The following is a 22,715-nucleotide window of genomic DNA, read 5'->3' as shown; positions in this document are numbered from 1 at the left end:
GATAACATGACAAAAGGGTTTTTAAGGGCAATCATGTAAAAAGTTTTATAACATGTGGTGAAAGTAAAAAACTAGGAACAAGTTCCTTATGAACTACGTATACTAAGAGAGAGAGACCATGTGCTAGACCCACCGAGAACAAAAATAAAGCGGGGACAAGGTGGCTAGATTGGTGGTAGATCACTGTGTGAGGGAGAGAGAGAAAAATGTTATGGTGGAGAGAGAGAAAAAAAGGAACCTAGGGTAGCACAACCAGTGGTTTTTGTGGCTCGTCTGGGTGGTTCACGCTTGTTTCGTGGTGGGCTTCAAGGCTGAGCAACTAGGCAGCAGCGAAAGAGCTATTTTTGTATGGTGATACAGAGGACAATGGAGGCTGAGTGTGGGTTGATGGTGCAGGGGCAGCGTTGTGGAGGAGTATGCAGGGCTTTATCTCCTTGGGAAGTTGCAGTTCTGTGCGATAGGGCTGAGGGAAGGTTGTGAGGGTGCTAGGCTAGCTTGTTGTGTGGGGTTGCGGTGTGGAAAAACTTGGCAGTGGGGCTACCTTTTGGTGGTGGTATAAGGTAGTGTTATGGAGGAGCAAGGTGATTCTTGTGGCTAGCAGTTGAGGAGAGTAAAATAAGAGGAACGGTGGTGTAGCGGCTAAATATGCTGGGAAGCGAGGCTTCCTTTGCCATGACACCACGAGACTCACGGTTGTCGCTGTCGTGGGTTAGTGGTGGCAACCCTAGGCTCTAGAGGAACAAGGTGAAGGTGCATGGGGCGTGTGCGTGAGTATGTGTATATATATAGTATTGTCGTGAATCCGAGTGGAATGGAGATGGAGACATGCATGGTGTGGGGTTTATAAATAAACTGGACTTTGGGTCTCGTGGTTTAGAGCAAATGGGTTTAGGCTGGTTAAAGCAGTCCAAAAATCTCTTTTGGCTTGTCCATATTTTCATGGGTCGAGTATTTAACCAACACTAATGGGCCTTGACTCAACTTCTAAAATAATCCAACTTGTCTCATAATTTTTTCGGACCAATGCCTGCATGGTCCATTAAAGATCTTAACATAATTATCAAGCCCAAAAAAATACATACTTTGCCAAAATAAATTTTGGCCTCTTAGCCTGTTCTAAAATTACTCGTTAAAACTCAAGTGAGCTTTTGATACATATTAATCCGAATAAAATTTTTTTATAGAACCTACGATTAGCTTGGGCTTAGTGCTCGGCCTGTGTGTTACAACTATGACTATAAACGATAGATGAACATATACCTGACAAATTGGAAAATGATTGATGAAGATTTGGTAAGTTGTCTACTGAACTATTGTTGGTAGAACACTCATTAGCATTTTTGGAATTAAGCAAATCGAGAAGTTGTTTGCATTGCTCTTGAGTAAAAAGAATTTGTGGAAACTCTTTGACTGCCTTTGGGAGATCATGAAAAACTTGATTTGCAGCAGCAACAAACCCTTTATTTCCTTTCGACTTGAACCCAAGTGGTTAACCATGGAGTTTGTAACATTTGTCCACAGTGTGCCCAGTTAAGCCACAATGTGTACAAATTGATTTATCTTTTCGAGTGCCTTGCACATGCTTATTCACCAATCTACCATTGGTAGTATTTGAACCAAGATTAGGTCCAGATCGTGCAAGCAAGATTGGATTTTCCATTCTTGGCATAGCAACTGCACGAATCTCTCTATCTTTCTTTTCTTGCAATCAAAGCAAAAACTTTATTTAAAGGTGGCAATGGATCTTGCAATATTATTAGGGCACGTACATTGTTGAAAGATTCATTAAGCCCCAGAAAGAATTTCATAACATATTCTTGTTGATGAGCCTCTACAACATTCCTTGTTGCACCACAAGTACAACCACAAGTGTAGATTTGAGAAGACTGGTAAATGCTTAGTTCATCCCACAAACCCTTGAGTTGAGTATAGTAAGCACTTGCAGATTGTTGATCTTGAACTAATTCAACAATTTTTGATTTCAACTGACAAATGCAAGGGCCATTGGTTTGCGAAAACTTTTCTTTCAAGTCATCCCATATTGCCTTTGCCCGGGTGATGAAGACAATGCTCGACGCTAATTCTTTCGAAATAGAGTTTAACAACCAAGAAGCCACCATGTCATTGCATCTTGTCTAATATGGATACAAAGGATCAGACTGATCTGCAGGTGGAGGTAAAGACCCATTTATAAATCCGAGCTTATTCTTGGCATTTAGGACCATTAACATGGAACGTTTCCATGTATGATAATTCTCACCAGATAGAGGCCAAGTAACAAGAATGGTGCGTGGATTATCACCATTTTGAAGGAAATACGGAGTAGAAGAATCCTCATAAGGATTGAAAAGAACCATTTACAAAGAAAGGAAAATAAGATTTCAGACGTACAACAAAGCTTATTGCTCTGATAATACCATATCAGAAAACAGAGTAGCAAGAAACAGAAGGGAGAAAAAGAAACATCTAAAAGAATTCTTGATATTCTGTTGTACGTAGTACGTAGTTAACACAATATGAGTACACATTGAGGTACTATCTGATTGGTTGAAAATACAAGAGAAAATATGACTGGTAATTCTAACACTAGTACTAATTGCCCCTAAAATTAAGAACTTGTTTTATTCATACATTTGTAATATACAAAAGATTCTATTTAATTAAACTCTAGAGATAGAGCATGCATTAAAAAAGGAAAATGATAGGGATCCCGCTGGGGGATCCCGCTTATGCTCCCGCTCATTTTTCTTTTTTAGTTTTTTTTTTTTTACTTAGTGATTAAAAAAATATTGTTTAATAATATTGTGAATTTTTTTTAATATTTAAAAGTGTTAAAAAAATGATGTGAATAAAAAAGTTTTAAATATATATTTTTTCACATCATTTTTTAATACTTTTAAATATTTTGAAAAATGAAAAAAATTCACAATATTATTAAACAACATTTTCTTAATCACTAAGTAAAAAAAATAAAAAATGAGAGTGGGAGCATGAGCGGGATCCCTAGCTAGCATTACCCATTAAAAAATGATCTAATAATTAAGCACTAATTAATTAATTAATTAATTAACAAATGGGTAAATCTCGTATCTAATATTACAGCTTCCCCCAACTACCCTCCCTCCTTCTTTCCCATCACAACACCGAGGAAGTTCATCAATTGCACCCTCAAGACACTTGAAACAATTAGTGCTCGAAAGGTCCCTTGTGCATTGTGCCAAACCGTAGAGTTTCTTCGATTGATCTCCCATCTCTCCCTCTCCAACTGCATACAGTTTTGGGGTGCTAGACGCTTCCTTGGAAAGTCGGCTCAACAAATCCCTGGTTTTTTGGTTAAATACTTTGGGATTAATACTTACATTTCTCACGTTCAACATGTAGAACTTGTTTTCGTTATCGATCTGGCCGAAGAAACCTTTGTTCATGTACTTCAAAAGACAATTATCGTACCAGATAATTGCACCTTCATTATATGGGCAGCGTTTGTGAATTTCGTTGCTGGCCTCGTTAACACAAGTCATGCATTCCGTGGCATTAACATCACCTCGACAGAGAGCAAGACCGTGAGTTTGGTATTGATACTTACCCAAAGAAGCAAGAGCAAAACCCTGAGGAGGAGTTTTGTAGTTCAGAACACTCAAGAGCTTTTTTAGGTTTGATTCGTATGGGTCATTGCTTGTAAAGTTCCGAGAGGTTGAGCAGAAATGGTAGAGAGGGCTGGCTCCAAAGATGGTTTGGAGAAGGAGGGCGAAAGTCATGAGGATCAGGTAGATGGAGGAGGTTAACTCAATATGTGAGGAAGACATGATTTTTGGAAGGTTCGTACGTAATTATCAGATCTAGCAAGGATATTTATATATAATTTGTTGAAGTTTAATTCTGATCATAACGTTTATTTATAGGGTAATTAAAAGGGCTGACTTCTCTTGATCTTCATATATAACTGTACAAGTTGACAAGAAAATGTCAAAACTAAGCTGCAATAATGTCGGCGTGCAATAGTCAAATTGCATGGGCATGCTAAAACCTCGCTTGGTCAACCTCATATATAATATATATATATATATATATATATATATATATATTTATATATATGGACTGTAATAAAGTATAGAAGATGAAAAATAGGTTGACCATTTAAGATAGGAAGTTCTTGTTGAAGAGTTGATCGATCAGATCCCGCACGAGTGACGCTTGCTATTCTTGACTATTATTCATAATGCATCACCACCTTACATTTTTCGGGGACATGAATTAATGAGTTCAAGAAAAAAGTTTGCATTTATATATAAATTCCGTGACGTAGTGGTGATAATTGGTAGTCCTATTATCCAAGTTGTTGTTGGACTAAAAACAAGCCGGTTTGGTTACACAAAATCAAATCATCTCATTTCATGATCTCATATAATTATTACAATTTTTTTAAACTTCCACACAAAATATAATAAAAAATTCAACTTTTTCAAATCTTAAAATAAAAATTATATTAAAAAATTATATTTTAACAATATTTTATTTAACTTTTATCTCATCTCCTCTTATCTGTATAACCAAATGTAGAAAGCATGTTGTAAAACTATGGATCCTAACCTATCAATTAAGTTGTTTTTGGACTGGTAAATGTTTCTAGAAATCAATGAATACGGCCACTTAATTGTTTAATGTTAATTCATCATTAACTATATATGTAGATATTATCACGTAAGCGAGAATTTTAGGGCTCGATCTGAGTCATTTTATTGGACCTTGCTTCAGGCCATGACTTTTGTGGGCGTATGTCGAATATCTACGCTACATGATTTGATTCTAGTGATTGATCTGTTTGTTATATAAATATAATGGGGAGATAAGTACATAGGAATGCAAAATTTGTCTGTCACTGAAAGTCTATTATGTTGGTGTGCCGTCATGTACTTTGAAAATAGATATTCAATTAATAGCAAGAACTAATATAATGTCGACTGAGCATGCAGTACATGTATATATTAATTTGCAATATTGGAATATTGAGCTTAAATATATATTAGCGATCGATCGGATAACTAGTTAGGCATATGCTTATAATCATGATCATTATGATCGGTCGATTCATGTCAATGAAAGGTCGTCAAAAAAGGTTTGAGGCGAGCGCTAGCTAACCCTCCCTTTTGTTCATGATGATCATGAGTAGCTAGAAGAGTTTTTTTTTTTTTTTTTAAATAAAAATGTTGGTTATTTTTCATTATCGACCCTTTGCGGCTAAGTTGACGGCCAGCTTCAAGCTTCTAGATTAGAGTTGAAAAAAAGTTGCTTTCGATCGATCGAGCTCGTGCTAATTGATCATGTGTCGTCGGTGAATATTGCTGCTGTACGTACGTCTATTAGTGGAGACATGTCTACAGCTTCTAGACAGTCTTCACATGATTTTTATATACATAGCTGGGATCGATCACCATCCAGCTTATTTAGTCACTTTCCATTTCATCATTCATCTTCCATATATATCTGTATATATCATGGTCAAAATTTAATGTTTGTTGGCTAGCTGGTCTGATCTAGAGAATTAGTACTACAGACACAAAGAAATTACACGAAAGTAAACCTACAAATTTATGTGGCTTTATGACATATGTTAGATGTATTTTACAATAAAAGTAATTTTACAATCTGACGCATCATATCTAGCTGCATCAGTTTATAGATTTACTTTTGTATAATTCTTTTGTGTCTAAAATATTTTTCTTTTCTTTACATATACATATATATATATATATATATATATATATAATATGTCAGCCTCTGCGTCATGATGTGTAATATAGTTGCGCATGCATGTGCACGAACAGATCATGATTGGCCGGTTTAATTAAATAAAGTTGAGCACAGTAACTAGTACTTTAAACAAATCATCGTGGAATTACGAACTTTCGCATCATGAAACTGAGCCACAATATGGTTGAGTCAAAGCTAGCTAGATAGGGGAGGTATTTTGAATGTCATCCCCAAGGTTTAAAGTAGTACCGATCGATCATTATGCTTTTGAAGCCTCAAGTGCCACTTGATTTTTCATGCGTGCCACTTCTTTAATTTTCTATAAATATAATATTTAATTTCATGATTTTTTTCTCATTTTTTCATCTTGATCTTATTTCAGTCAAATATACGATATTCGATCTATCTATCTATATATCTCTATATATATATATAGAAAGATTGAAGGAAAATTTCAGAATATCTATATATATGCATGCATGAATGCGTACATGGTGATTTTCTTGTTGTATCCTCGAGGATTTTTTTTGTTTGTAGTTAACCCAATTATAACAAACTCTTTTAATTAGTGGTTGTAATTATGATCTTAAAAATAGTATTTCAAACACGGGGCTTCAAAGTAACAATTATTTTTTCATAAAATTACTTTGTCTTCTCATTAATTTAATTTCCTCATAGGACCAAGAATTCAGAAGCAAAGTCCTAATCTAAATTAAACAAAAACATATATATACCTGGATGGGCTTTATCTTCTGTTTTATTTTTTAACAGCAGATATATATATATATATATATATATATATATCCTGATTCCCTAAAGCATCTTTTATTATATATAGGATAGTAATTAATTGGTTGGCTAAAAATGAATAATTAATTGCTAATTGTGTTAATTATTAGAAGCTGGGGTCTAAGTAATTGTAAGTAGTACATTAGCTAAACTCTAATCATGATCAATGTATTCCCAAATGAGCAAATCACATATATGTAAGAAACGGAAATTTTATTCAACCATATTTGTGGACAGTTGAAACACACAAACGTACAATATTAGAAGTGATACTCCATATGAGTCATAAACTTATTCATACACGCACACTTTATTTTGCTTAAGAACCTGTAGAAGATTCAGAAACCCTAGATATATATATATATATATATATATATATATATATATATAATAACCCTTATGATTTATATATATCTTGATCTATGTGTTGACGAAGGGGTAAATCTCGTATCTGAAGTTGCAACTCCCACTGACAACTCTTCCTCCTTCTTTCCCACCACAACAGCGAGGAAGTTCATCAATAATACCATCAAGACACTTGAAACAGTCACTACTAGAGAGATCCCTAGTGCATTGGGCCAAGCCATAGAGCTTTTTCGATTCTCCAATCTCTTGCTCTCCAACTGCATACAGTTTTGGAGTCGCGGATGCTTCTTTTGCTAGTAGGCTCAACAGCCCCCTCGTCTGTTCGTTAAATGTGGTGGGATTGCTAACATTTCTCAAGTTCCACATGTAGAACTTGTTTTGATTATCGATTTGGCCAAAGAAGTCCTTGTTCAGGTACTTCAAAAGACAATTATCGTACCAGATAATTGCACCTTTGTTATATGGGCAGCGTTTGTGAATTTCGTTGCTCGCCTCATTAACACAAGTCTTGCAGTCTGATGCTCCAACATCACCGCGACAAAGAGCAAGCCCATAAGTTTGGTATGGATGCTGACCCGCTGTACCAAAACCAAAGCCCTGGGGTGGGGTTTGGTAGTTAAGATTACCCAAGAGCTTTTTTAGGTTTGATTCGTAAGGGTCATTGGTGGTGAAGTTTTCAGAGCTTGAACAGAAATGGAAGAGAGGGCTGGCTCCAAAAATGGTTTGGAGAAGGAGAGCAAATGTTAGCAGGTAGACAGAGGAGGTGAACTGCGAGGAGGACATTTTTGTAAAGGCCGAAATGATCGTTGAAGATTGTGTGTTTAAGCTATGGACCATGCAGCACTTATTTATAATAGTATATCTGACCAGCTAGCCCTAGGGCCGGAAGATGTAATGGCCGCACTATTAATGGGTTCGGCAGCTCTTTCCTCTTCGTAACTTTTCAAGTTGAATGAAATTGTCAAAAATGGGCTGTGTTCATTTCAAAAGTCAAAATATGGGTAAGGTAAAACCACACTCATGATCAACGTACAACTTATCCCACAAAAAATTTATATAAAAAAAAAAAGGAATTGCGCTTCGATCGTCAATCCTCGTACTGGAAAGCGAATTTGCGACGAAATATACATGGAAGAATTACGAAGAGATCGATCGATCGCGCGGCAGCATATTAAAAATGAAAGTTCCTCAAGATTATGGTGGTATTGATATAAATATATAATATATAAGAAATAATATTTGTAATTCTAAGGTGTGTAAATCTCACGCATAACTCTCTTGAAAAAAATAAAAAAATGGAGTCCACTATTAAGACATTTATGGAAAGGAAATGATCGTTGAAGATTGTGTGTTTAAGCTATGGACCATGCAGCACTTATTTATAATAGTTTATCTGACCAGCTAGCCCTAGGGCCGGAAGATATGTAATGGCCGCACTAATTAATGGGTTCGGATATTTCCTGATCTATGTAACTTTTCAAGTTGAATGAAATAGTCAAAAATGGGCTGCGTTCATTGTTTGACCTTTGCAAAAGTCAAAATATGCATAAGTTAAAACCACACTCATGATCAACAACTTATCCCACAAAAAATATTAAAAAAAGGGAATTGCACTTCGATCGTCAATCCTCGTACTGAGTTTGCGACGAAATATATATGGAAGAATTACGAAGAGATCGATCGCATATTAAAAATGAAAGTTCCTCAAGACTATGGTGGTATATTACATACAAATAAAATATATAAGAAATAATATTTGTAATCTTAGGATGTACAAATCTGCGCATAACTTTCTTTAAAAAAAGTGAAGTCTACTATTAGGAAGAGCAAACACTTTGAAGTCTGCATTTTTATTATTCTCAAGTGTTATTGAATACAATGCATAAATCTCACTCTGTTCATATGAAAATTTTAAATTACATTGAGATAAAATAAGGAAAGTATCTCATTATGAAAATTAGATCAAGATGATATCAAATCACTATTATCAAATTAAATTCTTGATTTAATATTATATCTTCAACAAATATAAATAAGTGCATACATATCTTAAAGTGTATGCATTAGTACCATTTTATGACTTAAGTTACGTTTGGATAATGAGGTGATCTCAAATATTCTTAACTTACAAAAGAATTCTCGTGATTTCAATATATTTTAATAATGGACACCGAGGGAAGCTTAATATGATCTGTTTGGTGGATTAGTACCCGGTCAATTAATTAAGCACAAAAATTATAAAACTATTATTGACCGAGTTGGCTTACATCCAATAAAAAAATCATTGGATATCCATGTATCCTGTATATTAAAAAGATTATCGAGTAAGATCCACTTATATTTATTTATAATTAGCATATCGGTCTCTTCATTCACTTCATGTGATCATATACATGCATGATCAACTAATTATAGTTGTAATCCAAACAGCTCCAAATTAGTCTTGATCTTGACCAACCTCTTTGAAAGACACACATATAGGGCCCGTTCGGATAGTTAGATGAGATAATATGAGTTGACATAGTTTGTAAATAGTAGTAAAATTATTAGTTAAAATGAGATGAGATGAGATGGCATCACCTCTGTATCCAAACAGCCCAATCGTATTCCGCATGACGTTATAATTATATGGTGCATATATTTTTGTATGAGAGAGAGAGAGAGAGAGAGAGAGAGAGAGAGAGAATTCTACAGTCACGGGTTGTATGTCCAATACTTATCCTTGTAAGGTTGAAAAATATTATATGTATATGTATAGTTCTTTGTGCATTGGATTTGTATTAAAATTCACAAAAGACCAATTAAATTTCCATATATATGGGGAACCCTCTCTCTCATTCTAAAAAGAAAAAAGTCTCTAGATCTAAGTTTTGTTGGATCCTTCCCCCTCTCCTTCCCTTATTTCTCCTTTCCCCTCATTCTCTCTCTCATTCCCTCATTTCTTAGTTTTTTTCTATTTTCAAGGCTGAAAAAGTTAGATCTACAATTTTCTGGCAACTTGAGAGAAACACACGCAGCACAAGAAAACTCCCAAGTCACAAATAGTTCGGATGATAGTGGCGGTTTTGCTGAAATCACCGCGTGTGGTCCTTACGCGCCTCTCACAACTGCACGTGATCCTTACTTGCCACACTCGCTGGGTCACCAGAATCACTACCACCAGATCTTTTAGATTTGACTTTTGTGGCTCATGAAAAGAGACAAACTTGTTGCATTCACGTGCCATCAAAGTCCTCCAGAGTTGGTCCAAACTATAATCCATTCTTTTTTGTTCTTGTTTTCCTTATTGTATAGTAAAAATAAAAATAAAAAGAGTTCGTCTCTTGTACAGTTTGTCCGTAGATGTCGAGTCCTCCATTTCTATGAAGTGTGAGGTTAAGTCTCTATTTAGACAGAGTGTTGTATCTGGTAATAGATGTAAGTTTCTCTTGATGAATGAATGAATGATGACATTTTCCTTCAAATTTTTTTTTCCATATATATGGACAAAATAATTTGTGAAAGCAATCCCTAATTTGGTCATCAATAACCTTTCTCCACATAAATATAAATATTGGAACTCACAAGCATGATCTGCGAAACTATATATATTATATTAGATCGGCCGAGATATAAAAACGAAGTGAAATGGTCGAATGAGGTTCTGACATGTCACGTATAATTTTAATTTATTGTGATATATACATTTCTGTGATCTATCTTTTGCTCCTTTTCACTACAAGATCGATTTGTCTGAATAATATATATATATATATATCTAATTTATTTGTATATAATTAAGTTCATGATGATGGTTCAGCGTATATAATCCTTCTCTTGGTCCATTTTGATCAGTTCTTGGTCACCCGCATGTCGAATATTATATTGGATTGATTGCTGGCCGGACAGTGTCAAAATATATATACAAGCTTGTATATTTCGTTTATTTGTCTTAATGATCAAATTATATAATCTTAATTTTTAAAACATGGTGACTAAAAGTTCTTGAGGGGGAAAAACCTACAATTAATGAAGAAATAGGCCGTTGAATATTTGAACGTATTAATATTACAACAAACATGATATTCGATCCGATCAGTGGCTGGCCAATGGGTTTGTTGACATGGTAATTTATTTTTGTTCAATGTCTAAAAATTAATATCTTGACGAGGAAAAGAATATCTCAAGTTTCTGCTTAAATTTAAGGTACTTTAAGTAAAAAAGGAGATGGACACGTAAAAACGTAACCCTAAGACTTTAATGCTATCTGAAAATTTCGAGCAGACATTAGCATTAAAATGGTAAAGACTTGAACACATCAACTATTGCACAATCAAATAATAAAATATAATATTTTAAAAATTTTATACTATTAGTTTAATTTTGGTGCGTTTGAATTTTAAGAAAAAAAATATTAATTATTATTTGAGTCTATATCGAGAGGACTCATTTAGAAAATAAGATGAGATGAAAATTTTATAAATAATAGTATAATAATTTAAGTTAAGATCTTTTATTGAGTTTTGAAAAATAATAGAGAAAGAATTAAATTAAAATATTATAAATTAAAATATTGTTAGAATATAATTTTTCTTTTAAAATTTAAAAAATAATATATTTTTTATTTTATTTGAAAGTTTGAGAAAGTTAAAAATTTAAAATTGAAAAATATTTATGTTTAAATAATATTTAAGAAGAAAATTATAAAATATTTTAAGATGAAATTAGATCATCTTAATTCCCAAACAAACAGTTGTTACGAATGAATGTTGTCTTTATGAAATTATTGTTAACGCCTTGACTTGATGGCGGGCCATAACTTCTAGATAAAACATTTTATCTTAAAGTCAAACTATCTCATCTAATCTCATCTCATATAATCATTATAATTTTCTCAAACTTTCACACAAAATATAATAAATAATTTAATGTTTTCAAATCTCAAAACAAAAATGATATTAAAAAGTTATATTATTACAATATTTTATTCAACTTTCAATAAAACATTTCATCTCATTTGAACTGTATAACCAAACGAGGCTTAATGGGTGGGTTTTCATCTACTGTCACGATCTGCCTAAAAAACAAGATGGTAAAAGTAAAATGTTGAATACAGTCGGCTCACGTAAACGGTGCGCAAACGGCTGCTGATATTGAAAAAAACAAAACGCATCGTTTCGTTTAAAAACCAAAACCGCCACACTTCCCCCTCAGTTTTCCTCTCCTTAATTCCCTCCCTCTTTGCATTTCTTCAGCACGAAGAAACTAACTCCCACACTGAGTCAAAGACAATTCCACCACGGCCTCAGGTTCTTCTCTCACTGAAGCGATTCCACCTCTCTCTCTCTCTCTCTCTCTCCTCTTCTGCCATCCCCAAATCAGATTTGTAGTAATGGTAGTCATTTCTATGTGGGTATTGTGGGTGTTTCTATTTTTCCCTTCATTGGGCTTGAAGTGCTTTGTGTTCTCTCTAATTTCACTCCATTTGAAGATTAAGCCAATCAAATCTATGGATGTTGTAGTTTATTGTTATTGTTGTTGTTGTTGGGTTTGGGAATTAATCGTTGGTGGAAAAGAAAGGAATTGAAGTAATTCAAAAGACCTAGCCCACCGGATCGTGAAGGATTTAGGTGCTGGTGTTTGCTTCTTGATCTACAAATACAAGTACGAGGAAATAGTTAGAGCAAAAGTTAGCAACTTACTTGAAAAAGTAGAACATTTAGCTCTCCTATGATCAGAACCGATGTTTTAGCTCTAAATATGAGTTCTAAGAGCATAGAAGCAAGTATTGCCTCAAGAACTCTTTCTAGTACTAACATCCGTCTTTAGTCTGGTTCAGTTTCGTGTTGCTTGTTCTATGTTGAGTTTTCTGCATTCTTGTTTATTTTTTTATTGCTTTTTTCAAATAAAATATTTTGGAATATGAAAGGTTTTTGAATGCTCTGTTATGGAGTATTCTATGAATAATAAGCTGATGCTTTGGATTACAAAGGAATGAATGCAGCATGGTAATGTGCTGGATATAAAAAAAGTACATACCTCAGACGAACCCGTTTCATACAAACGAAAACAACGGTAGAACCGTAGAAGAATGAACTAAAAGAACTTCCTTAGCCAAACTGATGAAGAGAAAAGAAAAAGGAAAAAAAGTAGAGCTTTTATAGATTATTCTCGAATGCTTGAAAGTAGACTATATATTCTTTTCAGCGATAGAGGGAGTGAGTCTCTTCTACTAGTTATGCTGCAATCGCCGAACGAACATGTAACTAAAGACTAAAGAGTGCATAAAAGACAAAAGCGAAAGAGAGAGAAAGGAGACCCACGAAGACAAAGACGATACCCCTCCCTTTCGAATACGAAGAACTTGCTACTTGTTTGTAACTTTTCTCTTTCAGATGCCTAGTTTTTTTCTTCTAGTTTCGTCTGTTTTCCTTTTTTTTTTTTCAAAGTGGCAGGCGACTCCCCTGCTGTTGCAACTACTAACTATATGTAGAAGAGCTGATAATAAAATCATCATCATGTGTCAAGGTTTGACCACCAAAAATAAAATAAGTGCCTATAAAAATAATCTTTTTTTGAGCCAATACTTTTATTATTATTATTATTATTTATGGTTATAAGTACTACTTAAGCATTGGCAATGGTTTAGGCAAAGACAAATACAAAATTTGCCTGAAAGTAGATGTTTTGCCTTTTGTTTTTGCAATTCAAGATGTAACTTCACATTGGATGATCTATTTATTAGCTAAAATAATAATTAAATTTTATTTTTTTAATAATAATTTTATTTTTTATAACTGTTTTTTCATATTTTGCAATTATACTAATCACATATTAATTAATAATTTATTTGTTATAATCTTGTCCAATACATGCACAATCTCAACTTAAAAAATAATAACAATTAATCATAAGGTTCAGTATAAAAAATCTGAAATTGCTAATCTTTTTGCCAGCATAAAAAGTCCCAACTTGAAATAATAACAAATGGACATGAGTTCAGTAGATTCATCCCACATCAGTAAGGGTGTAATTGGTCCGGTCCGGTTTGGTTTTGGACAAAATAAGGGACCGAACCGATATGCACCGGTTTTGTACTTTCGAAAACCGATTACGCACCGGTTACCCTCCTAAACCGATACCTCCAGTTTTACCGGTTCTGGTCCGATTTTTCGATTTTAATAGTATTAGTATTAGGGTATAAAAAGTAATTAAGATACTAATATACATTAGTATACTAATATATACTAATTAATTAAAGTGAAATGTAATTAATATACTAATGTATTATGTATTTATCAAAAGGAATATGTTGAAAATTTTTTAGGTCATAAAATGTTATTAATATATATATATTTTATGTTTAAAGCATATGATCAAATAAATTTTCATATTTAAGATCAAAACTTTATGTTATAAATTATAATAACATTATCTTTTATATATAATTATAATTTATATTATTATATATAAATATTATATATAAATTTTATATATAATATTAAAAAAAATAATTTAAAATATATAATATAGTGAACCAGTTCAGTCAAATCCTATAAAGCATAGAATCGGAATTGGACTAGTACCGGCCGATTTTGGAACTAAGGGAATGGGTCCCGGACCGGACGAGTTCCACCGATTTGGGCCCGTTTTCCAATTAATGTTTACACCCTTACACGTTGCTTTGAAGGGGTTGCTCTTGCTAGTCTTTTTGCTGCAATTTTCTAAACTGATTGAATGGTCCAAGCCATGCATGCGGACTTTAAGTTACAATAATTAATCTAAAAGAAAAGGGGTACCAATGAAAGATATAAAAACATGGCTTTAACCCTTATATGACATAAAGTCTAGTACATGCAACAACAACCGATGATCATGACCTTGCATCATGACCCTACATGCTACATGCTTGTATCTCCAATAGTGCTGCAACCCGATGCCATCCAACAGGGTCTGGACCCGGTCCGACCCGATATTGTTTGCGAGCCAAACCGGTCCAACCTGACCCGTACTGTGTGGGTCGGGTCGGGTTTTCATTTTTTATTTATTTTTATTTTTAAAGCTGAAAGTTCATGTGGATAGTATAGTTCAAAATGAGTAAACAATCCAAATATGTCTATGGTTATTGACATAAACCAGATGAACAAAAACAAATAAACCAGAAGATCCTTTAAATCTGGACTAAATACAGGAAAAAGATCATTTAAAGATCTAACATTGTTTTCAACAAAACATTATTTTTCAGGATTAGCCTCCAAATCGTCCAAAATCATTTGCTCAACAACATGTATCTGTCCTGCATAGCAAAATAGTTCATAATCCGCAATAGATTTTTTCTTTACTCAATGTCAGAATTAATTTTTTTCCTTCGTTTTCTCATGAGCCAAACAATTAAAACCACAACAGAAACCCATTTCATTTTCTTTACTCAACATCAACATTCATTTTTTCCTTCGTTTCCTCATGAGCCAAACAACTAAAATCACAACAAATTCTATTCAAATATGAAGAAAAAATCCACAAAATTCAGAAACTTGAAGACTAATTGAACCAAAAATACCAATACATCTCCAAATCTTTTTTGTTCTACTTGAGTGACTGAAAAAAAAAGAGAGAGAACCGAAACAGAGAGAGAGCCAAGAGACAGAGAGATAACCTTGAAACGAGGTAGTGGAACGAAGGCCTAGAAGCTCGAAGTCGGAGAACGGTGATGGAGACAGCAACGACGACATAGAACGGCGACGGTGACTAGGGTTTTCGCAGTGGGGAGAAGACTTTTCGCCTTTTGTCGTTCGCCTTTCGGTTTCGATGGGTTTCAAAAGAGATGACTGAGGACTTTTCGGTTTCGAGGGGGTTCAGAAGAGAAGACTGAGGAGAAGGAAGAAGAGACGTCAATGGGTTTTATAAGAGAAGACTGAGGAGAAGGGAGAAGAGAAGACTGAGGAGAAGAGAGGACTTTTAGTTTCAACGGGCTGATAGTTTAAAACCCATTATTAAACTTTGACCCGATGAACCTGTATTTATTTGGGTGGACCGAGTCGATTTTGACAGACGAATCGAGCCAAAGGCCTTTTCTGCACAACCCTATCTCCAATGATCATGACCCTGAAGTTCTATAAGACCATAGCATGACCCTGCATCAGTATGTATGTATGTGTGTGCTCATATGCTAAAACATAACTATACATAAACCATACACAAACCAGAGTCCAAACTCAGTGCAAATACAAAACATTTTAGAACTTAAATCCAACACACTATACATGCCATTTTCGAACTTAACAACCAGCCCACAAAACATGTCACTTTGGTTAGCGTAGTGCAAATACAAAACTGTCCAGTACTCGGCATCTAATCAATGTATAACATCAAATTCCAACTGCCATACATATCACAAAGGTCTACTAGTAATGTTCAACCAAAAATCAGAAATCATAGTTGCTGCCTAGCCACATGTTATGTCAAATGTTTTTCCATAAAATGTGGCTGGGCAGACACTAAAATCAGAACATAAAAAGCTGTCCAACAGTTGCAAACCTCCATGAGGTGTGGATGGAGATGTTGATGTAACTCCAGAATTATTCTTCGAAGCCTCATAAATTTCCCTCTAAAGATTAAGGAAATAGTCTTGCTGCATGGCATTCAAGCTAGCAAGATCTAATCTCATAATCTTAGCATCAAATTTTTTCTTCTCAAGTTCAAGTTGTTGACATCTATCGTGCTCTGTCTTCTTGACCATTGCTCTCCTCTCTACCATGCATAGGTTTCTATCCTTGGTCATTCGAGCTAAGGCATAGTTGAACTCAACATCATTGGATTCTCGAGACTTTTGCTTTCTCTCCCTTTCTTTCTAAGATATTTTACTTAGAGGTCTCTCACCAAGAACCTCCACGTTCTCCTCCAGTGTTGCCGGCAACTTGACTTGAGTGATCAATGGTTGAACATTTATTGTGTGGCCTTCTCCTTATATTCGATGTCATCATGTGTTGCTGTCATTTGGGTTTCTCTTGATAAATGAATGAATGATGACATTTTCATTCAAAAAAAATTTTCATATATATGGACAGAATAATTTGTGAAAGCAATCCATAATTTGGCCGGTCGTCAATAACCTTTCTCCATATAAATATAAATATTGGAGCTCACGAGCATGATCTGTGAAACTATATATATTATATTAGATTGGCCGAGATATAAAAATGAAGTGAAATGGTCGAATGAGGTTCTTACATGTCACGTACGTATAATTTTAATTTATTGTGATATATACATTTCTGTGATCTATCTTTTGCTCCTTTTCACTACAAGATCGATCTGTCTGAATAATATATATCTAGTTTATTTGTATATAATTAAGTTCATGATCATGATGGTTCAGCTAAGAGAGTAATCCTTCTCTTGGTCACCCGCGTGTCGAATATTATATTGGATTGATTGCTGGCCGGACAATGTCAAAATATACAAGCTTGTATATTTCGTTTATTTGTCTAATGATCAAATTATATAAACTTAATTTTTAAAACTGTTGTATCAAAACTACCCAAAATCACACCTAAACACAAGATAGAGACAATATGTAAGTGGTTCGGCAATTTGCCCACATCCATGTAGCAGAAACAATATATTTCAAAGTGTTTGTATAAAATATACAAACTCCAACATGATTATCTTTATCTCTACAAATGGCACTCTTTTATGTATTTTCCACAGACACTGTTTCGTTTACAAGATGATCTCTTTTTATAGGAGAAGCTTCAGGAGACAAACAGACAATTAAATGGGCTATAAGAGACAAACTTGATATTTTTGGAGACAAGCTTGATATTTGGAGCAGCTATCTAAGACTGTTGAGGAGTTACTGTTCACACTTGGGTTGATATTTAACAAAAACATGGTGACTAAAAGTTCTCGAGGGGGAAAAACGTACAATTGAAGAAATAGGCCGTTGAATATTTGAACTTGCTAACTTACTATTACAACAAACATGAAATTCGATCAGTGGCTGGCGAATGGATTTGTTGACATGGTTTATTTATGTTCAATGTCTAAAAATTAATATCTAGACGAGGAAAAGAATATCTCAAGTTTCTGCTTAAATTTAAGATACTTTAAGTAAAAAAGGAGATTGACACATAAAAACACAGCCCTAAGACTTTAATGCTATTTGAAAATTTCGAGCAGACATTAGCATTAAAATGGTAATCACGTAAACTCCAGTACTTCTTGCATGTGTCCGTCAATCTCACTTCATGAAATCTTTAATTAGATTTAAATAAAAATTAAGTAGGCCTAATTAATTGTGATGAGTTAACTTCTTTTGAATATATATATATATATATATATATATATATTGTAAACTCCAGTACTTCTTGCATGTGTCCGTCAATCTCGCTTCATGAAATCTTTAATTAGACACTACAAGAAAACTGCTTATTTGTGGCCAGTTAATTCCAACGAAATGACTATTTACAGCTAAAATGAGTCTGTTTTGGTCACAAATGGTCTTTAAGTTGTTTTCAGACTGGTAAATGTTTCTAGAAATCATTGAATACCACTTAATTGTTTAATGTTAATTGAACTATATATGTATATATTAGGGTACCTAAGAAGGAGAAGCAAGAACTCATTGCTTGTGTTAGGGTAAGGCTTTATTATATATGCATTTTCAAATGTAGTAATTTACGAATTCGTCCTAATGTGTGTTTGATGACAATATGTGGGGACAATATTTTCAACTTGTATTGCATTGGACAAAAGAGAACTATCGTGAAATGGTGATAACGTATATGTCCGATAAGTACAACACTATGAATTACATAAAGTCTATGTAAAATATGCATCGCATTAGGAGCCACATGTGGTGGGATGTCCATGGTGGACAAACCTATTTGGCAGTGGCTATGTGAAAGGCAGGCCAACGGAACATTCAAGGTATATGGGTATTAGAGTTGAGCAACCATTATGGCTTTTTACGTTGCATTTGTTTCTGTTTATATGTTAGATGTTATTAAATTTATTTTGCTGCCTTTTTAATTTCGAGCAGTAAGTGAATAAATGAGACTTGATATCTTTAAAAAATAATTCAAGAGAAGTTTCAAAGAAACACTACGAATAGGAAAAACTAAAGGTGAAACATACGGGCAGGAGGAAATCCTTTGTTAGGATTTTGGAAGAGAAGGTAAAAGCAATTTCTTATATATAATATAAGTACTCAGACTGTGTCATTTGAGCCTTAGCTGTTAATGATGTGTGGCAGCAGGAGACGACACCAAATTTGGTCGCTTTCTATAAGGAAACACATTGGTCAAGGCAGAATGGAAAATTTATCAATGTCACAACTGAACACAATTATGTCAGATTGTGTTTGATTTAATTTTTTTTGGATTATATATTGCATTAAAACAAGCTTGGTTGATTTTCTTTCATTGATGAATGAGAAAGACCCTGAATAGGACATTGATGAAGCGGCTGCAACTGTTTTCAAAGACGTTTTGGGGTTCAGATCTGGGTATGCACAAGGGATGGTGCACATGATCATTCCAGACCCCTTTCTTTCAATGAAGAAGAATAAGGCATTTCTGCCTCTGGCCGAGGATAATGAACAGAACAAGTCTTGTGTAGAAATGTAGAAGAGTAAACTAAACCAAATTATGGGTGATATGGCTGCAATGATGAGAGATTTTTCTGAGTATGAGAAATGAATGAACTTTAAGACGTCTGAGCTGGAGGCAAATAGTGAGTCTCATATAGAGACTCAGCGAGATGCTTAGGCATCTCTAACTATATTCTAGAATTTTAGGAAGTGTGTAAGATTTGACTTCTGATTGATTGCATAGATACACGGCAGTGTATGTATTTCTCTTGCTTTTTAGAAAGACTTGTAGTTATTATGAAGGAGTGATTATCTTATTCTTTTCCACGATTTGGTTTGTAGACTTTGTGTATTATGGTAACAGACTTGGGAGGCTAAATTCAACATCTTTCATTCTATGCAAGTTCCACACCAGGCACTAGCATGCATGTAGAAGATCAGGATGACAGGGGTTCTAGCAAACTGATTAGATAAATTTTATGGAAGGCAGTTGTACTGTTGGTGGAGATAACGAACAAGCAACAAATACATTAGTCATAGATATATTCCTTAGACAAGAGTAAGTATAAAACATGGAATTGCTGAGATTCTAGTTATTCAAAATACATAGTTATGACTTATCCTACTACATCTCTATTTGCACATGAAAGGTGTTAATGTTCTTTGTAGTTTGGTTATATACATATAAATAACTATATATATATATATATCAAGTAGTGGTTGGAGTATGTTTGGATTAAAAACCGATGGTGCAATAAAAATGTATATGGCTGTGAAAAAGTTTTAGGTATGTATTGTTTCAGGTGGATTTGTATAAATTATAGGGCAGCAAAAATAAGGTGTATATATATATCTATAAGGCAGCAAGTATGTATTTTTTAAGTGGCTTTGTATGAATTAGAAACATGGTGGATCTTATATGGCTGGTTATTATGGTCTTGTATGTTTTATGTGAAAAATGATACTAGAGTTTTAGTTTGAAGTCTCCATTAATCTCGTTCAATGGCTCCTAAGGTGAGGTTTTAAACCACATAGCAATGCTCAGTTTCAAATATGTTCACCAAAAATATTTAAATGTGTGTTGGGACGTCTTAAACTGGTGGGATCATATTATGATAACTTGAGTAAGGTGTATGAAATCAAAGTGGTTGGATATGGAAAAGTTTTAATTAGCCATTATAATGTCCTAGATTCCTTGTTCGTATTAGTCTTTGATTGATTTGCTATAGTAATGTCCTAGTAGCTAGGTAAGAAATGTTTTCTATTGGCTAATACAGTTAACAACATGATTTTTTTCAGGTAATCATGATCCCCTAATATTTGTGGATTAAGAGGCTTTGCAACCAGACATGAATGGAGATAAATTGGAGCAAACAAAAGCAGCATGGAAGTGTTTTAAGTAATGTGTCTAGAACCAAAGATATGTATACATGTAGTTAGGCACAAGGATTTGTTATGAACATTACTAACCATGTAGGCTTCCCTCTTGTACTCCCCTATTTGCAAACATTGATGTATATTCATGGCCTTGATTGACTGGTTAACCCAATGAAAAGATGTGTAAAACTAGTAATAATTCTGTTATATATATTGGTGAACTGAATTTTTTGTTGAAGTTCTGCAGGTGCTGGTTTTATCAAGTGAATGACCTTTTGTTGTATAGTTGTAATTCTGATATTTTTGAAATTCTTCTGATGGTCAGATGGTTTTTAATTCAATACAGTGATATTTGAATATTTTTGATTGTAACACTTCGTGGAAAAATTGTAGGGAACATGGCTTTTTCTATAAGCAAGTTTTGTGAGAAAAGACTTTTTAAGAAGAGTTGATGTGGTCGCAAAATAGGTAGTCTACACAATGGGCACTCAGTATTTCCCATGACTAATGTTCATGGAAATGATCTTTTCCAATGAATATTGTTCATGCAAACTGTCTTTTTCTGACAAATAGGTCGTTCGGTTTTTTTTTTTTTTTGTTTTGAAAAATAGTTATTTCCACTAAAATTGTTCATGCAAACAGTCTTATTGCCATGAATATTGTTCATGGGAAAAACAATAATAAAAATCCATTTTCCACTAAAAATTAAGGTTCATGGGTAAAATAATAATCCACCTTATTTTATGAAAAACTGTATTATTTCTCACAAGAGAAGTCTAGATCTAGACTTATTTGAGGCCAAATATAAATGCTTTCACTGCCAATGACGTTGTCGAAAAAAGATTTTTCCCTTGAGCTACCGTTTTGGTGGAGAAAGAGACTTATCTCACCAATAATATGCCACAGTCTCCCACGAAATAAATTGGTGAGAAAAGAGTTTTTGTCACTAAGGTCATTCCTTTTTCAACGTTCACAGTGCCGCCAGGGAATAAGTATTTGTTATAGTCATGTATCCGAAGTTGCAACTCCCACCGACAACTCTTCCTACTTCTTTCCCATCACAACAACGAGGAAGTTAATCAATAATACCATCAAGACACTTGAAACAGTCACTACTAGAGAGATCCCTGGTGCATTGGGCCAAGCCATAGAGCTTCATCGATTCTCCAACCTCTTGCTCACCAACTGCATACAGTTTTGGGGTCCCGGATGCTTCTTTTGCTAGTAGGCTCAACAGTCCCCTCGTCATTTGGTTAAACGTGGTGGGATTGCTAACATTTCTCAAGTTCCACATGTAGAACTTGTTTTGATTATCAATTTGGCCAAAGAAGTCCTTGTTTAGGTACTTCAAAAGACAATTATCGTACCAGATAATTGCACCTTTGTTATATAGGCAGCGGTTGTGAATTTCGTTGCTCGCCTCATTAACACAAGTCTTGCAGTCTGATGCTCCAACATCACCGCGACAAAGAGCAAGCCCATAAGTTTGGTATGGATGCTGACCCGCTGTACCAAAACCAAAGCCCTGGGGTGGGGTTTGGTAGTTAAGATTACCCTAGAGCTTTTTTAGGTTTGATTCGTAAGGGTCATTGGTGGTGAAGTTTTCAGAGCTTGAACAGAAATGGAAGAGAGGGCTGGCTCCAAAAATGGTTTGGAGAAGGAGAGCAAATGTTAGCAGGTAGACAGAAGAGGTGGACTGTGAGGAAGACATTTTTGGAAAGGAAATGATCGTTGAAGATTGTGTGTTTAAGCTATGGACCATGCAGCACTTATTTATAATAGTATATCTGACCAGCTAGCCCTAGGGCGGCAGGGCCGGAAGATGTAATGGCCGCACTATTAATGGGTTCGGCAGCTCTTT

At 34.4% G+C, this 22,715-nt stretch overlaps 2 protein-coding genes and 1 pseudogene across 2 annotated transcripts; all 3 read right to left on the bottom strand.

Moving 5' to 3' along the window:
• Window positions 1-3,062: 3,062 nt before the first annotated feature.
• Window positions 3,063-3,806, bottom strand: LOC121266300 (cysteine-rich repeat secretory protein 38-like). The gene has a single exon (XM_041170083.1). The coding sequence runs from the start codon at window positions 3,804-3,806 to the stop codon at window positions 3,063-3,065; it is 744 nt and encodes a 247-aa protein (XP_041026017.1).
• Window positions 3,807-6,826: 3,020 nt separating this feature from the next.
• On the bottom strand, window positions 6,827-7,694 carry LOC121263978 (cysteine-rich repeat secretory protein 38-like). The gene has a single exon (XM_041166988.1). The coding sequence runs from the start codon at window positions 7,687-7,689 to the stop codon at window positions 6,961-6,963; it is 729 nt and encodes a 242-aa protein (XP_041022922.1). The 5' UTR covers window positions 7,690-7,694; the 3' UTR covers window positions 6,827-6,960.
• Window positions 7,695-21,824: 14,130 nt separating this feature from the next.
• Window positions 21,825-22,600, bottom strand: LOC121264831 (annotated as a pseudogene).
• Between the last annotated feature and the right edge of the window lie 115 nt (window positions 22,601-22,715).

This window comes from Juglans microcarpa x Juglans regia, chromosome 5D (genome assembly GCF_004785595.1).
Source record: "Juglans microcarpa x Juglans regia isolate MS1-56 chromosome 5D, Jm3101_v1.0, whole genome shotgun sequence".
Classification (NCBI taxonomy): domain Eukaryota; kingdom Viridiplantae; phylum Streptophyta; class Magnoliopsida; order Fagales; family Juglandaceae; genus Juglans; species Juglans microcarpa x Juglans regia.
This window is presented reverse-complemented; position numbering and strand designations above follow the sequence as displayed.

Bases quoted from the DNA above. Each gene is read 5' to 3' on its own strand.
- LOC121266300 (XM_041170083.1), bottom strand. From the start codon at position 3,806: ATGTCTTCCTCACATATTGAGTTAACCTCCTCCATCTACCTGATCCTC.
- LOC121263978 (XM_041166988.1), bottom strand. From the start codon at position 7,689: ATGTCCTCCTCGCAGTTCACCTCCTCTGTCTACCTGCTAACATTTGCT.